This window comes from Phyllostomus hastatus, unplaced genomic scaffold (assembly GCF_019186645.2).
Source record: "Phyllostomus hastatus isolate PE091 unplaced genomic scaffold, TTU_PhHast_1.1 phas_contig_495, whole genome shotgun sequence".
Taxonomy (NCBI): domain Eukaryota; kingdom Metazoa; phylum Chordata; class Mammalia; order Chiroptera; family Phyllostomidae; genus Phyllostomus; species Phyllostomus hastatus.
In genome coordinates this window covers 9,068,477-9,091,963 of record NW_025333895.1, presented here as the reverse complement: position 1 = coordinate 9,091,963, position 23,487 = coordinate 9,068,477, and the positions used below count along the sequence as shown (strand labels likewise).

At 70.9% G+C, this 23,487-nt stretch overlaps 1 protein-coding gene across 4 annotated transcripts in view; it reads right to left on the bottom strand.

Moving 5' to 3' along the window:
* VAV2 (vav guanine nucleotide exchange factor 2) overlaps positions 1–23,487 on the bottom strand; it is a 90,193-nt gene that overhangs the window by 40,408 nt on the left and 26,298 nt on the right. For all 4 annotated transcript variants that reach the window (XM_045846069.1, XM_045846065.1, XM_045846067.1 and 1 more), the window contains exon 2: positions 21,892–22,008. In XM_045846069.1, coding sequence (XP_045702025.1) covers positions 21,892–22,008 — 117 coding nt within the window. The remainder of the gene's footprint in view (positions 1–21,891; positions 22,009–23,487) is intronic.

Below are 23,487 nucleotides of genomic sequence, written 5' to 3'. Positions count from 1 at the left end.
AGGGCCGGGCTCCGGGGTCCCGTCCAGACGGTGCGGCGCCCTCTGCAGGGCTGGACGTGCCGGCTCCACCGCAGGCGCCCGCCCGGGACCTGCCTGGGCCACGTGCTTCCCGGCCGGGGAGTCTGTGCGAGACCACAGGACAGCCCGCTCCGGGGACCCGGGGACCCGGTCGGGCGAGCTGCTGGGGGCAGACGTGGGACCCCTGAGACAGCAGGGAGGACAGCGGGGGCGGGGGGGTTGCCCCCTGAGAAAGGACAGGAGCAGGGGCACCACCCGGAGAGGGCCAGCTGCCGGGGGGCGGGAGAGGGTCATCGCTCCAGAGACGACAGGAGACCCTGCCCCACCGCCTGCCTCTCCGGAAAGAGTAAATGTCAAAGGGTGACCTTTCCCCAGCTCCTCCCTCCGCCTCCCGGCGACGTCCCAGTTAATACACGGAATGAAGACACACACACACACACACCTGCCCTTCCTTCCCGCCCCCCCCCCCCGCCCCAGGGACAGCCAGCCGGGGCCACCTGAGCCCAGAGAGCTTCCCTCCGGGGAGGAGCGGGGGGCGGGGACAAAGCGCTCCGAGAGCTGGCTCCCCAGGGTGCTGTCGGTGCTACTCCCGGGGGGCCACGCCCACCGTGACCTTTAGCACGGCTGCTCCGCACTGCTCAGCGCCGGGACAGGGAGCGGGCGGGACAGCCTCCAGGGCGGGGCGTCGAGGTCCGAGGCCTGGACCCTGGATCACAGCCGTGGCTCCGGGTCCCCCCACCCCGGGCCGCGGCCACTCTGACCCTGGCTCCCCACCGGTGCCCGACGCCGGCAGCCAGCCAATCAGCTCCCTCGCGTCCACAGGCGGTGCTTTAGAAGGCAGACCTCCCCGGGCAGCTGGGCAGGCTCTGATGGGGCCCGGGAATCTGCATTTACGTTTAAGGCCCCGCGTGGCTCAGCTGGGCGCGGCCCGGCGTCAGACGGGCGACAGCACATGCTCGGTCCCCGAGCTGTCCCTCTCGGGCTGGCCCGCAGGGGGCAGGACGGGACTCGAGCAGAGAGGGCAGGAAGGACTTCTGCGGAAAGGACGCGTGGTCTGAACCCCGGGAAGGTAAGGGGTGGGGCCCGGGGCAGCCCACACCACGCCTGGCGTCCCAGAACGGGGCTCCCGGGACCCCTGCCCTGGGGCTCCACTGCCTCCTCTTGCCAGCACCCGGCTGTGCCGCTGGTGCCACTTGCCCCCGTGGGTCCCCGAGACAGGACAGCGCCCCCATGCCGGGCTCCACACTCCAGCTCCTAATGCTGCCCAGGCGTGAGGAGGCAGGCAGGCGGCCTGAGGAACGCGCCCCAGAGAGGCCAGGATGACCTGCAGTGGCCGCCAGCAAACCCTCCTGCACAGGGTGCGGGGAGCCAGCCCTTCTGGAGGCCCCGATGTGCCCCTTCTCACACCCCTCAGGCGTGCTCACACACTCACACTCACACTCACACACCGGGTGGAGCTCGGCCAGCAACAGCAGGGCCCGGGACCCCAGCCCGGAAGTCCCGGCCTTATGGTTCCCGAGTGTCTGCCATCAAGGCTGGGGGCCAGGCTCCGGGGCCGGGGGGCTGAGCACCGGCTGCAGACCTGTGTGTGGGGTGCCCAGACCGCAGCCCGGAGACCTCACGCCCAGCCCCCTCTCCCAGGGCCCAGCGCCCCGGGGACGGCCACAGAGCAGTCTGCCAGGGCTCTCCCCGCGGGAGGGTGTTTGGTGCGGCGCTCCCGGCCCCGGCCCACAGGGGGACCTCGCCCGCAGGGGGACCAGGGCCCACAGGGAGGTGTCACTACAGACGACCCCAGCCTCCACGCCGGGCGTGTGGAGCGATCGGCTCCAGACGAACGCACTGCAGCAACTCACACACACGACAACCCGGCAGCGACCTGCCCGAGAGAAAACAGGGAAATAAAATGCAGGCGGACACGCCCACATGGTGGAATTCGGAGCCGCGAGGAAGCTGCCGGCGTGGGCGGGGACTTACTGAGGCCAGGGGTGCGCAGACGCCCCAGTGAGAGGCACAGGCTGCCAACCGTGCAGGGCAGGGAGGAGGGTCTGACTCTCACACGCTCCGGCGGGCGGCACCCGAAAGGCGAGTGTGGGCACCCCGTTGCCCGTGCATCTGCCCCCCTCCCCACGGCGCAGTCTGGACCCCAGTTCTCGAACCAGGGGGACACGAGCCGGCCACTGACAGGGGCCCCGGGCTCCCGTGTGCTGGCGACGCGGCGAGTGGCGGCAGGGGCCGATCCGGACACCCTCCCGGCCCCCGTCTGCCGCTGCCGTTAGGAATCGAGAGGACCCGCACGGCGGGGCCGGAGCCCACGGGCCTCCCCTGCCAGCCACCGCCACGCAGCCCACGGCCAGGGCGGCAAACTCCCTTGAACACGTGGCCCCGGAGACGCACCTCCCCGCCCGGCGAGCCTGCAGGCAGCACCGCCGCCTACCTAGAAGGAACCGTTGCCAACCCACCTCCCGGCTCCGCCCGCAGCGCCCGCCCGCGGCTGCTTCTCACACCGAGGGCGAAGTCAGGGCGAACTCGGTGCCGCCACCTGCGGGGCGACAAGCGGCCGTAGGGACCATAGTCAAGTCGCAGCCACCACGGCCACGCGGGCCGGATGCGGGGAGACAGGAGGGAGCTGGACCCCGGGCCCCGGCGGCACTGGCTGAAGACAGGGACGGGCAGCAGCTCTGGGGCCCAGTGCAGGGAAGAAGGACCCGGCCACCCTCCCTTGACCACAGGGTCGGAGCTCGGGAGCCACCGAGGACCGAAGGAGGAGGACCCACAGGGAGGCCCGCGGCCCCCTCCGCCGGGGCCCACCCCTCCCGGCGCCTGGGCCGGTCTGAACAGAGCCCCCGAGTCAGGCTGCATGGCCTCGGTCCCCGCGAGCCCGGACCCAGACCCGCAAATGCCGGGGTGAGAGACCGCGCGGAGCCCCAGGACCGGCAGCCCGAGGCTTCGAGCCCCCTCCTCCTCGCACAGCCAGCGCGGGGGAGAGCGAGTCCACCGGCGCGTGAACCCCGTGCAGACGGAGCCCAGACCCCCCAGTCCCCCCAGACAAAGACGGGGTGGGGGACGATGGGCCCCTTTGGCGGCCACACCCCGCTGCCCGCAGGGCATCTCCTGGGGTGCAGCCCGGCCCCGCCCCACCCCAGACACCCTCCTCGGGGGAAGCACCGGCCCCTCTTGCCACCGAGGAAACCGAAGCTCCGAGAGGTGACCCAAGGTCACGCGTCCCGGGAGCCGTCTCCGCGAACTTGCGATCACGGGGCAGTGGCAGAGGGGCACCAACCGGGACGTGAGGCCAGAGGCCCGGGTTCGAGGCCCAGACCCGCCGCTGACCCTCTAGGCCTCGCCGCCTCTGCAGGCCTCGGTCCTGCCCCCACCCCCCGCCCTCGGAGCAAACACACGACGTCCCATCCACGGTGACGAAGGCCCGCACTCACTCGGCACGCTCTGGGCCCCCCGCCCCGCCGCCTCCTGGTGGGCGCACTCCCCAGCGCCAGTCCCCGGCCGCCTCCACCCAGGGCCCCGAGCAGCCTCTTCTCCCGAAAAGCCCCCGCACGGAACAGGAACAAGAAGCGTGCGTCTGGCCGGGAGACCCTGAACCGGCCCGTCTCAGGCCCTCTGCGCTGGGAGGACCGGCCCCCGTCCCTGCCCGGGAACGGCCGCGGGGCGGGGTCGCAGGACGGGGCCTGGACCGGCCGAGCACCTGACCCCACCCCTCCACCGAGGTCCCCGACCTGGCGGGTCTGCGGGAAGCAGCCCAGGAGACTCCGAGTCCGTGGCGGGAGGAGCCTGCGGACCACCCGAGGCCTTCGAGGGGCCGGTGGGAAACCCAAGAACCAGCTGGGGGGTGGGCAGGGTTGAGCCAAGGCCCCCCCCCCCGTGGCCCCCAGCCGGGGCCCTGTCCGGGGAGCCGAGCTGCACTGGGGGCTGTGGGTCCCGCATGCAGCTCCTCCCGCAGCCCACGCCTCACGCGGCTCCCCGCCTGCCCGGGCGCGTCCCCTTAAGCCCCCTCGGAGCCCTGCTGCCGCCCCTCCCGGATTGGGGAGGGGTCCCCGGGGCCCACAGCTGCATCTGACCGGGGATGAGCCCGGGCGGACCCTGCGCGCCCGTCTGGCCGTGGGCCTGGCCCACAGCCCTGGCCCACAGCCCTGGCCCGGGCCCAGGAGGGCCAGCTCGTCCGCAGGGGAGCTGACGCGGATGGCGGCAGGCAGGACCGCAGACCTCGTCCCCCCCACGGCAGGAGAGGCGGCTGAGCGGGGCCCCACCGAGGCCGAGAGGCCCAGGCAGCCACAGGCAGTGGCTTGGGGGGCGGCAGCAGTGGCTTGGGGGGCGGGGGGGGGACTGGTTGGGTGGGCCGGCCCTGGGCCACTCAGCGTCTGTGAATGCAGGCCCCCCCCCTACCCCCCGCCGCTCCCTGCCTCCTCCCCGGAAGCCACCGGGCCACAGCCGCCACAGGCCGAGCACCCGGCTGGGGCTGCCCCGGCCCCGGGGCAGGGACAAAGGTGAGCCCCAGGTGCGCGCAACACGGGAGACCTGTCACCCCTGGGCTGCAGACGCTGCAGACACGCAGTGACTCGTCTCCCCCGACGGAGTCGGAGCCTTGGCCCAGACACGTCCGCCGCTCGGCGGCGTGAGTCACCCCCCTCCCCCGGCAGGGACGAGGGTCTCCAGGGCAGCCCCGGGCACCGGTGCCGGGGTGCTGACTCCAGGTGACCCGGTGGGGCGGCGCCCGCTCTGGGAGGCGGGCAGACTCCCGTCCCTGCCCTCTTCCTGGCACGAGAAACCTGCCCGGGGGCCAGGGCGCAGGCGGCTCCGGAGCTGGCTGCCGGGGGGGCGGGGGTGCCGCCCCGGCCTGGCACCCTGGCTGCTGACCTGGCACGCGCGGTGTGGCGCCAGCCCCCCCCTGTGGGGTCGGGACCCTCACCCCCTCTTTCCAGGTGGGGAACGTGAGGCCAGGCGGGCGACCCGCCCCCCTTGCCGGGGACGCAACGCTGAGCCCAGCCCTTCCCCTGGCGTCTCTGTGTCTTCCCTGAGGCGGGGACAGCTGCCAGAGCCGGCGGGGGGGGATGCCGTGCGCCCGTCCCGTCCTCAGGATGCCCGGGTCGGGGTGCCGGGACAGCGGGGGCCGCTGGGGAACGGCCACGCCGAGGCCCCCGTGGGCTGCAGGCTCCCCGCCCTGGGCACTCCCAGCCGCCGACCGGCCGCGGGGTCGGGTCACAGCCCCAGCAAACCCTGGCGTGAGCTACACTGAAGGGAGCCTGAGCCCTGACCCCCCACCTGAACCCTGACCCCGGGCCTGAGCCCTGACCCCGAGCGTGAGCCCTGACCCCGGACCTGAGCCCTGACCCCCCGCCTGAGCCCTGACCCCGAGCCTGAGCCCTGACCTGGAGCCTGGCCCTGGACTGAGAGCTGTCCCCCGCCCTGCCTCCCTGAACCTTCACCCAGCCAAGACCATCGGAGTCACCCGTGGGGCAAAGACACGCGGGCCAGAGTGGTCGCCGGCCCAGGGCAGCAGGGAAGGCTGGGAGGGAGCCGGGGTGGTGTGAGGGGCACCCACACCCTTCAAGGGGGGCCAGACTCCGGCCTCAGCAGCCCCCTCCCTGTCTAAGCCCCTCCCCAGAGCCGCACCCCCCCCCCCCAGCGCTTCTGGCGCCTCAGCTCCAGCCCCCAGGCCCTCGCTGCCCGTCACAGCCCCGCTGGCCCACAGGCCGAGGAGGTGGCCGCAGCCACGACCTGCCGAGGGCGGTGGCTTTCCGAGCCGCTTCGCCGCCCCCCTGACTAGCGGCCACCTGAGCGGCCAGGAGAACCACGACCGCACCTCCCAGCTGGCGGCACCACCCCTCAACACACACGCGTGTCTCTGCGGCCTCGGCGGCGGAGGGTGCAGGGGTGGGGGGCCCCCGTCCAAGGTCTCACCACCACCCTGGCCAGACAGACACACGCGTGTCCCCGCTGAGGGCGCCCGAACCACAGTCCCTGGGCGGGGCCGGACACGAGGCTCGATGTGGCGGCACCGGGTCCCGGCAGCTGCCCCCTGCCCCCCGACCCCCGACCCTCAGGGGTCCCCGGGCCCTGGCCCGTGACGTGGAGATGGCAGCGCCCTACAGAGGGGTTCTCGCCGCTCGTCCGTCTGCGTGCTCAGCAGCCACGGCGCAGCAGGCACTGAGCGGGGGAGGGGAGGCCACTGGGGCCTCCGGGGCTCACGGGACCCGTCCCGGGCTCAGCGCTGTGGGCAAGGGACAGGCCAGCCGGTGGTGGCACAGGGGCCTCCCCGAGGGGGTGGGGCCTCCGAGAAACCCCCCGGGCGGGGGCGCCAGGGAACCCGAGGCCTGGGGAGGAACAGGCGTCCCCGCGGCACAGGAGCTCGGGACCCCTAAGTGAGCGCCTGCTCTCGGGGCCTGTGGGGGGCACTGCTAGAGGTGGGGGGTGCGGCCTCGGCCCCGGGAGGCGGGGCGGCTCCCCCAGCAGCCTCCGCACAGGGGAGACCCCGGCGCCCGCACGCCCGCTGCGCGGTGCTGGCCCGCGGCGGGACGTGGGCGGGGCGGGGGGGGGGGCGTTCCCCACTGCCCTGCGCCGGTGGGAGCGGGTGGAGACACCGCAGGCGGAGCCGCAGGAGAAGACTGCCCGCCTCCCTCAGGTCCTGCAAACCCGGCCCACCTCCCACCTCCCACCTCCGAGGCCGCGGAAACCGAGGGAGACGGGGAGGGAGGAGCGGGGCTTGGGGTGGGAGTGGAGCGCGGGGCGAGGCCCGGGCTGGGCGCCCCCCCACGAGGACAGCTGGCCCACCCTGCGCCCCCCACTCAGCCCCAGGGAGCAGGCTCCCCGAGGGCCACGAGCCTGTCTTCACAGCCCCCAGAGGGGGCCCCGCCAGGGCCTGGCACAGAGGACAGGTGTCACAGCCGTCACAGGTGTCACGTGCTGCTGTCACAGCCGACTGACGTCTGTATTGGGTTCCGGGTCCCCCCAAAATTCATGTCCTTCCCCCAAACCTGAGGTCAGGTTCTCCGAAACGCAGAGGCCGACCCTGCCCTTCAGACCCAGAGGGCAGGACGTCCCCTCACAGGTGACGCAGGGGGACGGCAGCAGCCCCAGGGACTCGAGGTGCTGGGGGGGGCCACGGTGGGCGCCGGTTCCTCCCGGTGGGAGGGTATCCTCGGGGGTCCTCAGGGGCTCAGGCCCACTCAGAAGACAGAGCCAGCTGCCTGCGTGGCCCCAGGACTGCGAGGTGCCCCCTGCCCCGACCCCGCACACCCGATGCCCTCCTTTGGCAGGGGGGCAGGGCAGGGCCATCTGCCAGGCCCGTTCTGTGGGAAGTGACCCCTGGCCCAGACGAGCCCTTGGGGACGCCCCGCAGAAACTAATTGCCTGGAAGCATAAATGACACGCCCCGGGGACAGACGGGGCAGGGCGGGGACAGCTCTGGCGGGAACAAAGCCGTTCAGCTGCGGGCAGCCAGCCCACCCACCTGTCCCAGGGAGGGGCGCCCCCAGGAAGCCAGGTTTCCAGAGAGGTGGGCAGCTGGGCTCGGGGAGCCAGCTGGGTCCTAGGACCCACCTCTCTACAGACGACGACCACCAGCCAGCAGCCCCCTGCCCCACCGGCACCCCCCCCAGCCTCACACCCTCCCGAGAAGGGACCCTGAGAGTCCGCCCGCCCTGTCTGAGGACACCGAGAGGACCCCAGATGGCAGGAGCAGAGGGACCAGGGCGCCGGGACAGGCCTACGACCGCCTGCCTGCCAGCCCGGCTCCACCCTCCGGCTGTGTCCCCGTGAGCTGGGGGAGGCGCCCTGAAAGGTGGGGGCGCCAGGTCACTCTGGGTGTCGAGGTGACAGAGCACCCCCACGGCCTCCGCCTCTCCAGGCCTCTGAGCAAAGGGGTCCACAGCCCCCCGTCTAGGACAGGCCCCGAGATGCAGGCGGGAGGGGAGGCAGGTGGGCAGCTGGTCGGCCTCCGGCCGCCGGCCCCTGGGGCAGGGACCCTGGAAGCGGAGGGACGGACAAGCATGCGGAGTGCGAGCAGCTTCTCTTCGCCGCCGCCCCCCTCGGGGGGACCACCCCTCCGCCGGCCTGAACGAGGAAGGGGCTGCAAGCTCCGCCCCCCAGGCTGCTCAGCCCTCAGGGCCTCACCCGAAACAGGAGGAGAGTGCTGTGGGGCCCTGTCGCGGGGCTCTGGGGGGACACCCTGAACGTCACGGGCTTCCTCACCCCCCGGGCACCCCCAGGGGATGCCTGACACCCCCACAGCAGACCCGGCTTCCTCGAGAATCCCATTCTGGCCGTCCCACCGGAACCCCCACCCACTGTCTCCTCTCCCTCACTCCCAGGAGGCCACCCCACCACCACCACTGCCGCTGCAGCCCGCAGCGAAATCTGGCTTCCCCGTGACAGGCGGCAGCGGCGGCGGCGGCTGCACAGCCAGCCGAGTGCACTCCGTGCGGCAGCACCTGGCTCTCAGTGTCCCCGCCCATAACAGACACAGCGCCCACCTCGGCCTGGCCACTGGGACTCGGGAGTGACAGCAAGCCCAGCAGGGCAGACACACCCAAGTTTCCCAGCTCCTGCTCAGGTTTCTGCTGTTCAAAAAAAAAAAAAAGCAGAGAGAGCCCTGGCTGGCGGGGCTCAGTGGACAGAGCCCCGGCCTGAGAACCAAAGGGTCACAGGTTCGATTCCCAGTCAGGGCACAGGCCTGGGTTGTGGGCTAAGTCCCCAGTAGGGGGCGCATGAGAGGAAACCACACATTGATGTTTCTCTCCCTTCTCCTTTCTCTAAAAATAAGTAAATAACATCTTTCTAAAAAGAAAGAAAGAAAAGAGAGGAACCCCCAAGCAGGAGTGGAACAGGAGGTTAACTGACCCCACGTGTGGCAAACACATCCGGCCCCCCCATCCCCGGGTCCCTCTCCATCTCCCGTGAGAGATGAGTCTCAGATGGGCACGGGCTGCTCGGCCGAAGGCCCCACCCCCATCCTCACCTGCAGCAGAGCAAGGCCTCAGGCCCGTGTTTGGCCCGAAAGCAGGTAAGGAGGACAGGGCTAGGAGGGAGGCCCTGATCTGTATGGGAAAGTGCTGCCCCTCCTTTTTCTTCCCGGATATATGGAGCATGGGTGCGATGGCAGAAGCTGAGCAGCCATCCTGTGCCATGAGGAGGCTACACTTGGGACTGCAGGGTGAGGGCGTGTTCGGAGGCCGAGCTGCGGGGACTGTGGAGCTGCCTGCACTTCCGCCCTGGAGGGTTCAGCGGCTTTGACAGGGTCTCCCGTCGCAGCAGCAGCCACCATTGCCACCCAGCGCCGGCCATCGGCTTCCTCAGCCAGCAAGGACGGGGTATCTTCGTATGCAACACACAGAAACGCTCAGAGCCCTTCAGGTCCACATGGGCGTTTTCTGAACAGGGGAGTTCAACGGAGGGATGAAGGGGCCTCGGCAGGACAGGAGGTGGTTCTTCCGGGGGCAGCCTGAGCCCGCCGGCCGCCCTCCGAGAGCCTAGAGCGGGGACTTGGCGGCCTGGCCCCCTGGGGGGTCAGCACCCCCAGGCTCGGTCCAGGTGGCCCTGAGGCCAGAGGAGGCCTGCTCGTCCTCCCGCCGCCCGGGGAGAATGTCCTGGACGCAGGGCAGGTGTCTCCCACCAGAATGGGTCCTCTCGGGCCAGGAGCCACAGCAGGAGCAGAGGAAAGGTGCCGGAGGGGACACCGTGGCCTGAGACCCGGAGCTGGACACGTGACCCTTGCTGTCCATCCTCAGTGTCTTTGTCCTCGATGGGGGCACAGTGGGCAGCAACAGAGGGGGCTGACCACAGGGTGCAGCAGGGGGTGGAGGGGTGCTCCGGAGACGGCGGGGGAGCAGGGGAGCAGGGAGAGGATGCAGGGGAGTGGGGAGGAGGGGGAGGGGCACAGCGAAACGGAGTGTGTTGGGGGGAGGGGGACTATGAGACCCAGGGCGGGCGGTGGGGCCGGCGGGCGCGCGAGGACCAGGCTGGGGCTGCTCAGGTAGCCACGGGGGAGGCCTCGGGGCCGCCCCGTGCACAGGCCAGGCCGTCCCGGCCCACAGGCAGAGGCGCAGGCAGAGGCCCACTCGCACACAAACAGGCCTCTGTTCGTTCTGCAGACCTGGGCTCCTAGGAGGCTGGGGGCGGGGGGGAGCGGAGGCGGACGCCCTCAGGAGAAGGCTCACACCGCAGGCTGTGAACACACTCATCAGGATGCCACGGAGTCACTGGTCCCAGGTCACTCAGCGAGGGGGCCCTGGCGTCACGAAAGCCAGGCGTGGAGGGCCCCGCGGGCTGATGCCGGCCCGGCCGCAGGGCAGCTGAGCGGGCCTCCTGTGTGGACTCCCGTCCCAGGTCTCCGTGCACAGAGTGGAGACACTCGGGGGCCGTCTCGGGGACAGAGGACCAAGGCTGGGGACGGGGCCACCCAGGGAGCACATCCCAGCTGGGCTGGGGCTCCGGGGCCCCCAGGATGCAACGCCCAGACCCCCGGGAACTCCTCCGCCCCGTGAGGAGGAAGGAAGGAGACAAACCATCAGCACACGGCACACGGGACTCGGCCGGCTGGTCAGTGGCCTGGACCGGCGTGGCCGTGGGTCCCACCCCCAGAGGCCGGCCTGCACCACGTCGGACAGAGCCTGCAAAGCGACCACGGGGACGTGGCCCAGAGGGAAGGTGTGGGGACATGAGGAGAAGACAGCCACACCCACACAGGAGAGCGGTCCCAGAGGGACCAGGGCAGGGGGCAGTGTCTCTGGGTCTCGGCCCCTGGGACCTGGCCCGCAGCCCAGGCATGTGCCCTGACTGGGAACTGAACCGGGGACCCTTTGGTTTGCAGGCCGGCACTCCATCCACTGAGCAGCACCAGCCAGGGCTAAAGATTTTATTTGTTTCTAGAGAGAGGAGGAGGGAGAGAGAGAAACCTGGGTCGGGTGCCTCTCGTGTGCCCCCCAGCGGGGGGCGGGACCCGCAGTGTGGACAAGCGCCTTGACTGGGAGTCTAAGCGGCAACTGGGGCAACGCTTGGTCTGCTGAGCCCCGCCGGCAGGGCGGACAGGGTTGATTTAGACAATTCGGGGTCCCCGGCCTCAGCCGGCGGACCTTTGGGCTGGGTGGTCTCTGCTGAGGGGACGGTGCCACGCCTGGTCCCGGGTTGTGACCATCGGCCACACGTTTGCTGGGGCCAGGACAGGCCATGGAAGCCGAGCAGTGTCCGCTGGCGGGCCATGTGGGCCTGCGAGGGGCAGTGAGGGACCCCAGAGGGACACGGGGGTGGGGGCGACACAGGGAGGGACAGCCGAGTTCTGTCCTCCACAACTGGAGGAGGACCAGGACCCAAGGCCCCTCTCCCTCCACAGGTGACGCCCAGGAGGGTCCCGAGAGGGAGGGCAGAGAGGGGTCCAGAAGAGGGTCTCGGGGAGACCCCAGGGAGGGTGGCAGCTGTGCAGGGCTCCACGGCTCCAGAGGACGCAGCAGACAGCTGGCCCCACCGAGATGCCCAGATTCTGGACATCTGGACAAACACAGGTGTGTGCATGCAAACATCCATGCACGGGAACATGTGTGCACACAAACACACATGCAGGCACACACATGAATACATGCACACACAACACAGAGAGAAACATGTCTGTGCACAAATGCACACAAGCATGCCCACGCAACACACAAACACATGTACAGGTGCACACATGCACACACGTGCACATGCACAAACCCGTGTGCACACAAGCGTGTGTGCAGACATGTGTGCGTGTGTGTGCGGACACACACCACAGACACACAGCGCACCAGCGTGCACGGCCGAGGTGCGCTCCCTCGTCTTCCCCCCCGCCCAGGCCCGGCAGGAGGTGGGCACAGGCCTCGGCCACCCCCCGGGGGGCGGAGACGGGAGGAGAGCGGGGTCTTCCCCGGGCGCCCCTCTGCTCCCACCAGGTGGCCGCCCGCCCCTGGGGGAGGCTGAGAGGCGGCGCGGCCGAGCGTGGTCGGCGCAGATAAGGCAAAAGAAAGGAGCCAGACGCACGGCCACGCAGCTGGGACCCGAGCTGAATGCTGACGACAGGGACTCATGGGGAAGCTCCCTTGGGGGGCGGGGGGGGGGGGGCCCGGGGCCTGCGGGGAGGCAGGGTGGCGGCGTGCAGGAAGGCCGGGCGGGACCAGCGTCTGGGCAGGCGGCGCAGCCCTGCTGGAAACAGGGCGGCGTTTCACAGGGAGCGGGGCAGCCTGAGAAGGCACGGGGGGGGTGAGGGGAGCCCCGGGGGCCCGAGGGAGAGGGCCAAGGAGAGAGAAGGGGCGGGGTCCGAGCCGGACGAAACCCCCCGGGGGGCAGTGAGGGCCCCTCTCACGACCGCAGCTGGGCTGCCCGGGAGGCTGCAGCCGCGTCCACGGCCGCCCCAAGCATGCGGGCGTGCTCACGGCGGTCAGGAGGTGCCCGCTGCGTGCGGCCCCCGGGCAGGTCGGGGGTGGGGTGGGGGGGAAGGCCTGGGTGCTGACGCCGGGGTCCCCCACAGCATATGGTGCCCAGAGCCGGTCACTCCACCTCCGGGGGCTCGGCCGCCATCCGTCACTCGCGAGGCTTCCCTGAGGCCCTCACAAAGCAGCCCTGCGCTCACGGCCGCCGCGAAGCCGGGGCTCATGAAGAATTCATGAGGAGGAGGAGGAGGAGGAGGTGGCTGCTGCTCCCCCGGGGCCTGGGCCCGCGGCCCCCGCCTGGCTCTCCGCCCGCCTGCGCTCCCCAAAGCCCAGCCAACCCCAGACCGTCCCTCCCACCAGGGGCTGGCGGCGGGCCGGCCGGAGATCTGGACTCAGCCCCTCTCCCCCCTGCGAGGGGCCCAAATCCCTTCTCCACTCCTGGTCAGAGCCCACTCTCGAGGGCGGGGCGGACAGCCCCCTCGGCCCGGAGAAGCGAGTGAGAAGGCCTCACGGGCAACCCACGTCAACAGGAAAACGCTTCAGTCAAAGGAATGGCTCTCTAACGGTGGAACGTCACGCTGCCTGTGTTTTACGGCCCACCCGAAAGCTGGGAACCTACTGGGGAGAGAAACAGAAAACTCATTTTCCCTTTCCTGCTAGCCGAGCCTTTTTAAGTTCCCAGAAGACAGGGCCACCCTTTTCGGGAAACCGAGGACACGCAATCTCCAAAGCGCCCTCAGCAACTCGGAGCCAGTGCTGGTCCCACGGAACCCATCACAGACTCCACACAGAGGGATGTGCCTCCTCCAATCCAATCAGCTCAGACCCGGGCTGCGCCTCCACGGCGTCCCCGCCTCCCTGAGCCGCCCGGAGCAGGAGGCACCCCTGCCCGCCCCCCGAGACGGATGAGGAAACCGAGGCACAGTGAGGAGACACATCTACCCAGGTCAGGCCTTTGTTACAGGGCTGAGTTCCTTCTGCCTACCCCCCCCCCAGAACGGAGCCCAGAAGCTGGGGGACCCTGTCTTGGTCCCCCCGCGCCGCAGTGACGAAGCCCCATAGACGGGGCGACGCGTCGGCAGACAGTTGTTCCTCCTCACACTCGGGATGCCGGACGCCCGAGACCGGGGCGCTGGCGGACCCCGTGTCCAGCGAGCGCCCTGCCTCCCAGAGCATCGTCTCCGCCCGCGTCCCCCCTGTCGAAGGGGCGGGGGGACTCCCTGCGGTCTCTTCATGAAGCCACCGACCCCGCCGTGAAGCTCCAGCCTCGTGACGGAACGGGACCCGAGCCTCACCTCGGAGACCGCCACCACACTGGGGGTGAGCAGCCAGCGTGCGCGTCTGGGGGCACACGGCCCGTCTGCGGCGGCCCGCTGGCCGGCAGACACCGGGGCCATGGGAGAGAGAGCTGGCGGGACGCCGAGAGCCACCCCGCTGCCTGGCCCCCCGCACCCGCCCCGGCCGCCGAGACCCCGGCCCAGGCCCACAGCCGCTGCTCCCCGATGCCGCCGCCCGCCCGCCTGCCCGCCCAAGGGCGTCAGCCGTTCCTCATTTCCCTGCTTCACCGACTCCGTTCTCCCGGGCGACGGAGACGCGAACGCCATTAAAGATGGTTTAATTTGCTTTTCCTAATGACATGCCCACCGCGCGAGGACATTTCTGCTTTTCCACTTGAAAGTCACCGCGGGCGGCGTTCTCCGGTTAGGCGAGCAGGGGGCCAGCCCGTCAGATGCGGCCCGGACCAGAAACCCCTTGGAGCAGAGGGGTCGGGGCGGCTGGGGCAGAGAGACAAAGCCACAGGGTCTCCCGTCTCGGAGCCTTACGTCTGGGTTCCAGGTGCTCCTAGGGGCCGGTCTAAGCCACGCCCAGCGGCCACCCCGACCTCCCTCAGGAGGAAGCATCAGAACCCAGGCCACAGACCTCCCAGGCCTCCAGGGGACGCCCCTCCCTGGCACCTGCCGACCGGACAACGCGGCTCGGCGAGGCCGGTGCCATTCCGACGCCCCTTCGTAGGGGAGCCCACCGAGGTCCTTGGGGAGTGGTGGGGCCTCTGCAGGCCACCCCCCCCCACCCTCGGTAAACACAGACGCAGAACCAACCCTGCCTCCCGGCCCAGTCCAGTCTCGGCCCCGGGGAGCCACGGCCCTCTCCAGCCCCTGGTGTCCTCATCTGGCCTGTCGCCCTGGCCGGGCCTCGTGCCCCCTGGGGTGCGGCTGGACGGCCCAGCCCCCCCTTTGCTGGCCTCCCTCGATGCCACGTCCCCGAGTTTGGGGCTCTTGTCCCACCCAAGGGCAGAGCAGCGCTGTGCCCTCAGCCACCCCTCCCCGGCACCTGGCGCCCAATGGTGAGGGTGGTCGCACGGGCTCCTGGCGGCGGAGAGGGCGGGCCCCGAGGGGCTGGGAGGCCGCAGCCCGAGGCTCCGAGGCTCCAGGTCTGCGTGGCACCCCGGAGCTGCCTCCCGGCGCCCGCCCGGGGCCGCCCAGCCCGGGGCAGGGTGTTGCTGGAACCCAGACTCCCGGCCCAGGGACCCGCTGTCCCCGGCGGCCCGCGCAGCCGGACAGCCTCCCGGGTCCAAGGCGGCCCCCGGCCGGCACCGGGTCCCTCCTGAACATTCCTCCGGCGCGGGGAGGGGGCAAGGGCACCGAGCCACTGTCGCCACCAGCTAAAGTATTTCAGCCTCAGATCAAAAGGACGCGCGCCGGACACGGCGGGGAAGCATAGCCAGATGGACGCCGTCGGTCTCGGGGACGCAAACGGACAGCCAGCTGCTGGCGACCCCGGGCCCCGAGGGTCTGCCCTCCGCCCTCTGCCCTCCGTGCTTCAGCGTCACCCGGGCATCGAGACACCACCCGCACTCCGTCTCCGGGCGCAGGTGCTACCACGTACCCACCCCGTGCACCCCACGATCTGCCGGGAGCCGGGCCCCACCCCCTCCACACCTGCCAGCCCCGGCGGCAAAAGCAGCAGCTCCAGCAGGTGAAGGGACCTGGGCTCGGGGGCTGAGGCCACGGCCCCACCCGGTCAGCCCAGAAGGGGGTCCCCAGCCCTCCCACCACCTGCTGACCCGGCTTAGTGGGCCCGGAGGGAGACGCCACCAGGCAGGCCTGTCCTCGTCCGCCTCAGTGCCCCGGCCTGGGCGCAACTAGGGTTCTGGAGAGAAGGTGGCTAAAGCTGCCGTCCCCAGACCTGGGCCCCCCGCTGTGGGCCAGGGCAACCCAGAGCAGCTTCACAGGGGAGGCGGCACTGGGCTGCCCGAACCTTGCCAAGGGGTCAGTCCGTGAGGGGGGAGCCGGGGCGGCTGGGCAGAGGTGGCCGGAGCCCCGCTGCCCACTCACCCAGCCGGGAGGCCTGGGCACCAAGATCCCAGGCTCCGCAGAAGCCACACCGACACCACGAATGGGGGGGAGGGCCACCCCCCCAGGTGCCGCCCTGTGAGCACCCCAGCTGACGACCGACCGAGGAGAAGCCTTGGGCCCCCCCAGGACCCCCTCTGCTGCCTCCCCACCAGCAGCCTGCGCCCCCCACGCTGCCTGGACACGGTCAGCTGTGCCCTGGGACAGCGCACGGGGGCCCCTGCAGGTCGCTGGCCCGGAGGATCCCCAGCGCCCTGGACACACCCACACGGAACACGCCCCACGCAGAACGTCCCCCCCCGCCCCCCGGCCGCTTTGGGCGGGTGAGCCGTCACCAGGTGTGCACTAGCAAGGCTAATTGGCGGTATAACTCCTAATTAGTCTTTGATTAATTAAGAACGGGAAAACTAATTACCTAATAAATGTCGGTGTCACATGCACCATCTTTGAGAAGAGGCGACCCTCACTACGGAGGGAGAGGAGGGCACTCAGGGGGGACCGCAGAGGCCCTGGGCCGGGGCTGTGGCCCCCAGGCCCGGCCACGTAGGAGAGAGCGCCCGCCCCTCACCCACTCAAGAGCAGGCGCTGGGGGGGGTCTGTCTGCTCACCACTCGGTCCCCCGCCCACAGAGAGAGCGCGCCCCTGCGTTTGTTGAATGAGTGAATGAGTGAGTGAGTGAGTGAATAGGTGGGTGGGTGGGTAGATGGGTGGCTGCATCTTCAGACGCCTGCACCTGCAGGAGGGACGCTGTGTCGCCCCCTAAGGAGCCGGGCCCCGGTCAGGACCCACACGGACCAGCCTCGGGCTGCAGCGGGGGCTCCGCCCTGAGCGCCCCTCCCCCCAAGTGTCCCGAAGCCCCCTCCTCCAGGTCTAACGCGGTCCCAGAGCGCTCGCCTTCCCTGGCCCCCCCCCCCCAACACGGCACCGACCTGAGCGGGACCGGGACTCCAGGAGGCCAAGGTGTCGGCGCCCCACCCCCGCTGTGCGCCCTGGTGCGAGGGGCCGTGACAGTGGGGGCCTGGGGCCGTGGCCACGGCCACCTCCTTCTCGGGAGGCCTCTTGCCGGCCGCCAGGGCTACAGGGGTGCTCTGACCCCGACAGGACGGCAACCCAGGCCCGGGGCCCGGCCCTCCCGGGCAGCAGGAGCGGCTCCAGCCCTCGCTGGGCCCCCCCCCCCACACCGGGTCCTCTCACCTGGAGGCCAGCCCGGGGAACGGCGGCCTCGACGTCCAGCTGCACCCGGCCGAGCTCCCACGGGCTCCGCCCACGCCACCAGCTCGGAGCTGCAGCTGCCAGGGAGCCGGGGTCCGAGACGGGACGGGCGCCCACCACCTCGCGGTGCAAGGTCTGCCCAGCCGGCCTGCCGAGACCACCGGCCTCCGGGGAAGGGCAGAAGGGCAGTCGCGAGGGCGGTGTTCCGATGACGCCCACGGCGGCGGTCACCTCCGCACGGCCCGGCCCTGCCAGGTGTCCCACACAGGCCAGCCTTCCCGACGGCCCCGAGTGAGCGAACGCCACAGAACAGGCCCCTGCAGCCGTGACCCGGCCGCGCTCCTTCCAGAACTCCACTCTGTGGTGAGGGTCCCGGGGCTTCCAGGGCCTGGGGAGGTGGGGGGGGGGCGCTGCAGGCTCAGCGGCTCCGGCACAAACGTCCACGAGCACGTGTTTGCACGCGCAGGCCCGCAGCCACACTCTGCGCAGCGACCCCCAAAGGCAGAGGCTGCCCGTCCGGGCGCGTCCACGGCGATGGGGAAACGGACCGGCCCGTCCACACCGGTCCGCGCCGGGGCGGGGGGGGTCCCCCAGCCTCGGAGAGGAAGGGACACACACACCAGCAGGGACCTGGAGCAGGTCCCACTCGGGGCCAGACGCCAGGCACCCAAGGCCACCCGTCTGTCCCGTGACCCCACTCACACGGACGGACTGCCCGGGGCAGGCAGGGGCGCAGACGCGGAAAACAGACCGCTGGCCGCCCAGGCCGGGGCAGGGGGGAGGGGGGAGGGGCGGGCAGCTGGGCTGCACAGGGGCGAACTCGGTGAATGACAATTAACTCTACACACGGGGACCAACGGTTGGAGGGGTAAGTGTCAGCCCTGGCCGGGTGGCTCGGGGAGTCAGCACGTTGTCCGGGGAGCCGGAAGGCCGCGGGCTCAGTCCCGGGTCGGGGCACCTGCAGGAGGCGACGGAGCGATGCTTCTCTCTCACGCCCTCGCCTCCCTCCCTCCCTCTCCTCCCCCTCCCCTCTCTCTGAAGTCCACGAGCATGCCCTCAGGTGAGGGTTTAAAAGACGGTAAATATTGGGTGATGTCCATTGTATCATAATTTTTTGTTTAATGAAAGTCAAAAAGGGCCGCCCAGGATAAACACCCCCTAACTGGAGTCTCGGGGAGGGCGGGGCCCCGCCTGTGTACGCAGCTTGCTCGTGGCCGAGGGCCTGGGAAAGGCTTTCGGAACCGCGGCAGGGCCCTCCCGGGCAAGGTCACGGCCACCAGCCTGTGCTTCAGAGGGGCTGCCCCCCCCCACCCCGACACCGACCAAGGGCTGGCCGGCCGCAGAGCCCTGGGGCCTCTGGAAGTCCCAGAATTCTTGAGGAGGGGCTCCAGGCCGCCAGGAAAGGACACTTTGTTACGATTCACCTCCAGGTTGCCAGGAAAGGACACTTTGTTACAATGAACTCCTTACCCTTTGATACTGTGTCTTCTCACCTCCCTAGTCTCATTCAGCTCTTTTTGCAAGAGGACAGAAAATTGTCAGGCTTCGATGGAAACAATTAGTGCCTCCCCTCTCGAGGAGAAACAATTTACAATTTGCCGATTAAGACTCACTTAACTGCGGATACAGGCAGAGAGGCAGTTGGGGAGACACGAGCTCCTCACCAGCCCCCTGTGGGGGACCCACGGAGTAAAGAAGACAGGAGAGAAAGATGCCGGAGACGCAGCCCTGATGGCCGCCCTCGAGGGGCCGTTCAGCCGGTCCCCTCTCCAGCTCATGGACAGGGAAACTGAGGTCCTCCAGGTGAGCCGTGAGGCTCAGTGGCCGGAGCCAGGCTGGGCACAGGCTCCGGTTCTGCCACCCCCACCCCGGGCCTCCCCACCAGCTGTGGTGGCTGCCACCACCGGCACCCCGAGTCCCCCTGCCCAGAAACAAACTCTCGGGGAGACAGGAGAGGACAGGGGCGATCGCTTCTGGGGACAAGGCCCCGCCTGCTCGGCCAGTGGCCTCTCGCGGAGGCCTGCCCCGGCTCCGGGACCCGCCACCTCCCGGGGGCCACGCCCGGGGGACTGAGCCCCCCCGATGGAGCCCCAGAGTCTCCTGTGCGGCAGCGACGGCGCCGTGACCAGCGATCGGCGCAGAGCGTCTCCCCGAGGACAGTGACACGGGGGGGAGAGCAAATGCGCACGCCGCCACCGTGGCCTGGGAGAGCCCCCGACCCAAGAGCGGAGCGGCCTCCGGGGCGCCGAGGCCGTCGGCACGCAGCCCGCCGGGCAGCCGGCGCGTGGCGGCGCCGCAGGCCGCGCACGGAGACACGGGGCTCTGGATCGACGCCCCAGGACTGCGGCTCCCGTCCTCCCCGACCCGACTGAGCCCGGGGGGCACGTCCGTCCCTGCAGGGGCTGGGGCAGTCAGGGGCGTGGCGGGTGGCCGCGCCACACAGGTCCCGGGGGGACAGGGTGGCTGATGGGGGGACAGGGTGGCTGGGGTGGGGCGGGCGGGCCCCCGGGTGCACCTGACCCCGGCCCGGGCCGTGCCCATGGCCCCTGGGAGGCGGGCCGGGCCGAAGACCTGCTTGACTGGCGGGAGGAGCCTCGGCCCCGGGGGCGGCAACCGCAGGCCCAGCCCAGGGCCAGCCGGGTCCTGGCTCCGCCCCCCCCCCCGCAGTGTCACACTCGGTCCTGAGCCCTGAAGCTGTCTCCCCCGGCCGGCCTTCACCGGGCTTCCAGAAGCACCAGCACCCGGGCGGAGCGGGGACGCCGTGAGCGGGGGAGTCCGCGGGGCGGCAGGGCCTCCACGCCCGCCCCTGGCCTTCCCACGGCGGCCTCGCCCTGCACCTGCTGACAGCCGCCCCGCTGGGCGGAGGCCGGGCACGGGTCGACCTCGGCCGCCAGCCGGACCCGACTGGACGCCCCACTCCCACCGTCACTGGGGACACGAGGGGACGCGCCTCCTCCGAGGGCCGGGGTTTCCTTCCTTCCTTCCTTCCTGAGGCCCCGGCAGGACGAGGAGGCTTGTGGACGGCAAGAGCGCGGCACACGGCGAGGAGCCTGCCCACGTGAGCGCTGCCGTGGGGCAGAGGTGTCGGGCAGCGGGCGGGCGGGAGGACGGACCGGGTCCCCGCCCTCTGGTGAACAGGCTGCCCGGCCCCTTCGCACTCAATTAATCAACCAGCGGCCCGCCGGCCGCCCCCCACCACCTTGCTGCCGGCCCGGCTCCACCTCCTCGGAAGATCGGAGCCTCCTCGCGAAGCGCTTTAACGAACAATGAGCAGGAGCGTTCAACCCGGCGGTCAGAGGGACTGCTCCGCCCTCGGCTCCAACAGCAGACAGAGCCCCGTGGGCCTCGCCCCGCCCCCCGGGCTGTCCCTTCTGCGGGAAACGGGGGGAACAGGGGCCAGGCGACCCGGCGGGTCCCCGACACGGAGCGGCCAGGCGGTGGACCCCGGGGGGCAGCGGAGGACCCCACTGGGAACAGGACCCCGGCGCAGCGAGGGGCACGGCTCTCCCCCCACCCCCCGGCCCCTCACGGGTTCCAGCTCAGCCCCTGGAGGCCAGGCGTCTCCCCCTCTGGCCCCACCTGCCCAGGGGACGACAGATCGACCCCACGGACGCTGCCTGCCCTCAGGCAGGGACTCCAGCCCCGTGTCAGGGCCGGCGGTGGCGCGGGGGTGGGCAGGGCGAGCCGTCCCATCCTCACGGCCACCGCGGGGCTGGGCTCCTGGGCGGCGAAGATGGAGCTGGGCCTGTGGGCGACTTCGGTCCGCGTCCCCAAAGAGACCGGTGAGACTTCCACTCGCTGAGCCCAGAGGGAACTGGACGCCGGACCTGCGCCTCCTGGTCACCGAGCTGGGAGGACCCGGAGGCTGGAGCCCAGCCCTGTGGCAGCTGGCCCGTCCCACAGCCCCACCCTCCGCAGCGCCGGCCGAAGCGCCAGAGACAGCCAGGCCTGGCTCACGTCCGGTTGTCCAGGGTGTGCCGTCCCCGGACACCAGGGGGGACTCGCTGAGCAGCCCAGGCTCCGGATGGCGGCTCCCTGCAGGGAGCTCGGGTCCCAGCACCCCGCGTCTCCCCCCGCCCAGGTCACACTCAGCGGGACGGCACTGGCCACAGGTGCCTTGGCTAGGCAGACCCCCCCGGGGGCGGGGGGGAGGTCAGTGTGCAGGTGGGCAGCCAGGTGGACGAGGACGGGCAGGAGGGCAGGGCGGTGAGGACCGTACACCCATGATGCCGGCCCCGACCCCCGCGGCCCAGCCCCCAGCCGGGCGTCCGGCACACACGCACAGCTCAGGCCGCTCCCGGGCCCGCAGGGGAGGCCGAGGAACCAGGAGACGGCCGGGAGGACCAGGGGGGCCTGGCGGGGCGCGCACCAGGCGCTCAGCCGGCCACGGCGTGCCCAGCCTGCCTTCCTGCTCCGGGGGCTTCGGAGGGGGCTCCTCACCCGCACTTCACAGGAGGGACTCAGAGACACTGGTCACCAGCGTGACAGCGGAGCGGGGCCCAGACACGGCCTGAGTGCGTGTGCCACGGCGTGCAACGGGTGTCTCCGTGTGCTACAGTGTGGGGCGGCACGTATGCGTGTGTGTGTGGCGGTGCGTGTGTCTGCAACAGTGTGTCTCTGTGTGACCGCGCGACGGTGTGCACTTGTTAGCGTGTGACACAGCGTGTGTTTCTGAGCATGACGGTGCACAAGCATATGTGTGTGAGCGTGTGTCTGTGGGACCGTGTGTGTAAGGGTGCCCCTCTGTGTGTGTGTGCACAGGGTGTGTGTGTATGTGTGTGTGCACAGTCTGTGCCCTGAAGGCCCCGCCCCGAGCACCCCCGCCCGGGGCGCCAGTGTGCACAGAAGCCGGCCCTGGGCCGCGGCGCCCGGGGGACGCGGCCGACCGAGGCCGCAGGACCGGGCCGCCCGCTCACCTTCCCGAAGTCGCGGACGTCAAAGAGGTCAAAGGGGTCGAAGAGCTCGCTGCTGCGCAGCCCGAACTTGTCGTGGCAGACCTTGAGGAAGGTGCGGATGTTCTTCAGGCACAGGAACTGCGGGGAGAGGGGGGGCAGCCGTTACAGCGAGCGCCGTGGGGCCCCGCGGCGGCAGCGGCAGTGCACCGACCGGACGCCCCCGCCCCACCAGGGCCCGCCCGCTCCGCCCCGCTGGCCCGACGTCTCATCGTGGGCGGCCACTCACGGCCCCGTGTCCCCACCCTGTCCAAGGGGACCCAGCACATTCCAACCTGGACGGTCCTGGCCGGAAAAAACGGCGCTGGCCGTGAGTAAGCAAGGAGTGGGTACACATGTGTGCAGACACGTGCACACCCGTGCACGCAGAGACGCATGTGCACACAGGCACACACACACACACCGCCTTGCTGGATGCAGACCAACCCTGGGTACTTTATAAGTGAGAAAGCCAGCAGCCGGGGGCCCCCCATAAAAGTCGTGGGGGGCCAGGCGCAGCCCCTGCCTGCAGAGTGGGGAGCTACACAGAGGCCAGGGCTCCCAGGTCGGCACCCAGGCACCTGCTCCACCCGGCACCCTGATACCAGGGCCCCCGCCTATGCTGGGCTTGGCGACGCAACGGGGAAGGAGGCGGGGGGGGCGGTCAGGGGTGAACAGGGTCGCTGGCTCTGGCCCCCGTGGGAGGGGCGAGTGAAGGATCAGGGGGGCAGCAGGCGAGGCAGCGGGAGCACCGACCCCTGGGTCACTCGGCCCCGGGTTCAGACCCGTCCCCTGGCGAGACCCTCGGGGAGCAGCCCGGCTCCCGAGGCCTGGCGTCCTCGCACGAAGCACCTCCCGGGTTAATTTTGCCCCCCAAGGGCCCAGGGTGGGCGTTTGGTGGGTGGGAGCCTTCAGCCCTGCAGTCCAGCTGGGCCGGGATGTCCACCAGGCGGGGGCGGCTGAAGAGCAACTGCGGCCCAGCCACCCTCGTCAACAGCCATTCCCTCGGCGCCAGACGGCTGGATTCCGAGAGCCACGGACAGCCCGTGCCCGCCCGCTGGGAGCTCAGACGGACGGACAGACGGACGGCCAGAGCCAGGAGCCCCGGCGGGAAGCCAGCTGCACCCCAGCCGAGCTCGAACCCCCTCAGGCAGGGCCCCGGCCCTGGAGCTCCCGGTGCCTCGGGCCACTCCTCCTGCCCTGCCTCCGGCGGGTCACCGGTCAGCGAGGACACACGCCCTGACTCACGTCCTCTGTCCTACACCCACGGTTCTCTCCCTGTCCCTGTCTCCGTCTCTGTCTCTCTGTCTGGGGGGGAGGGGGGTGCTGCGAGCACCGTTTTTCTGAACCCGAGGGAGTCGACCGCAGACATGACCCCCTTCACCCCCAACGCCCGAATGTCCAAAGGGCAAGGCCACCCTGTCCCCAATCTCAGCACCAGCGTGGACCCCGCACGGGGCCCCGCCTGCCCAGCGCACGCCCCGGGCCCCGAGAACACAGAGCCGGTCCCGGCCCCGGCCGACCCAGGCCACACACCGAGTTAGCTGTCCCGTCGCCCCGGGAACCCAGGGCAGCCGTGAC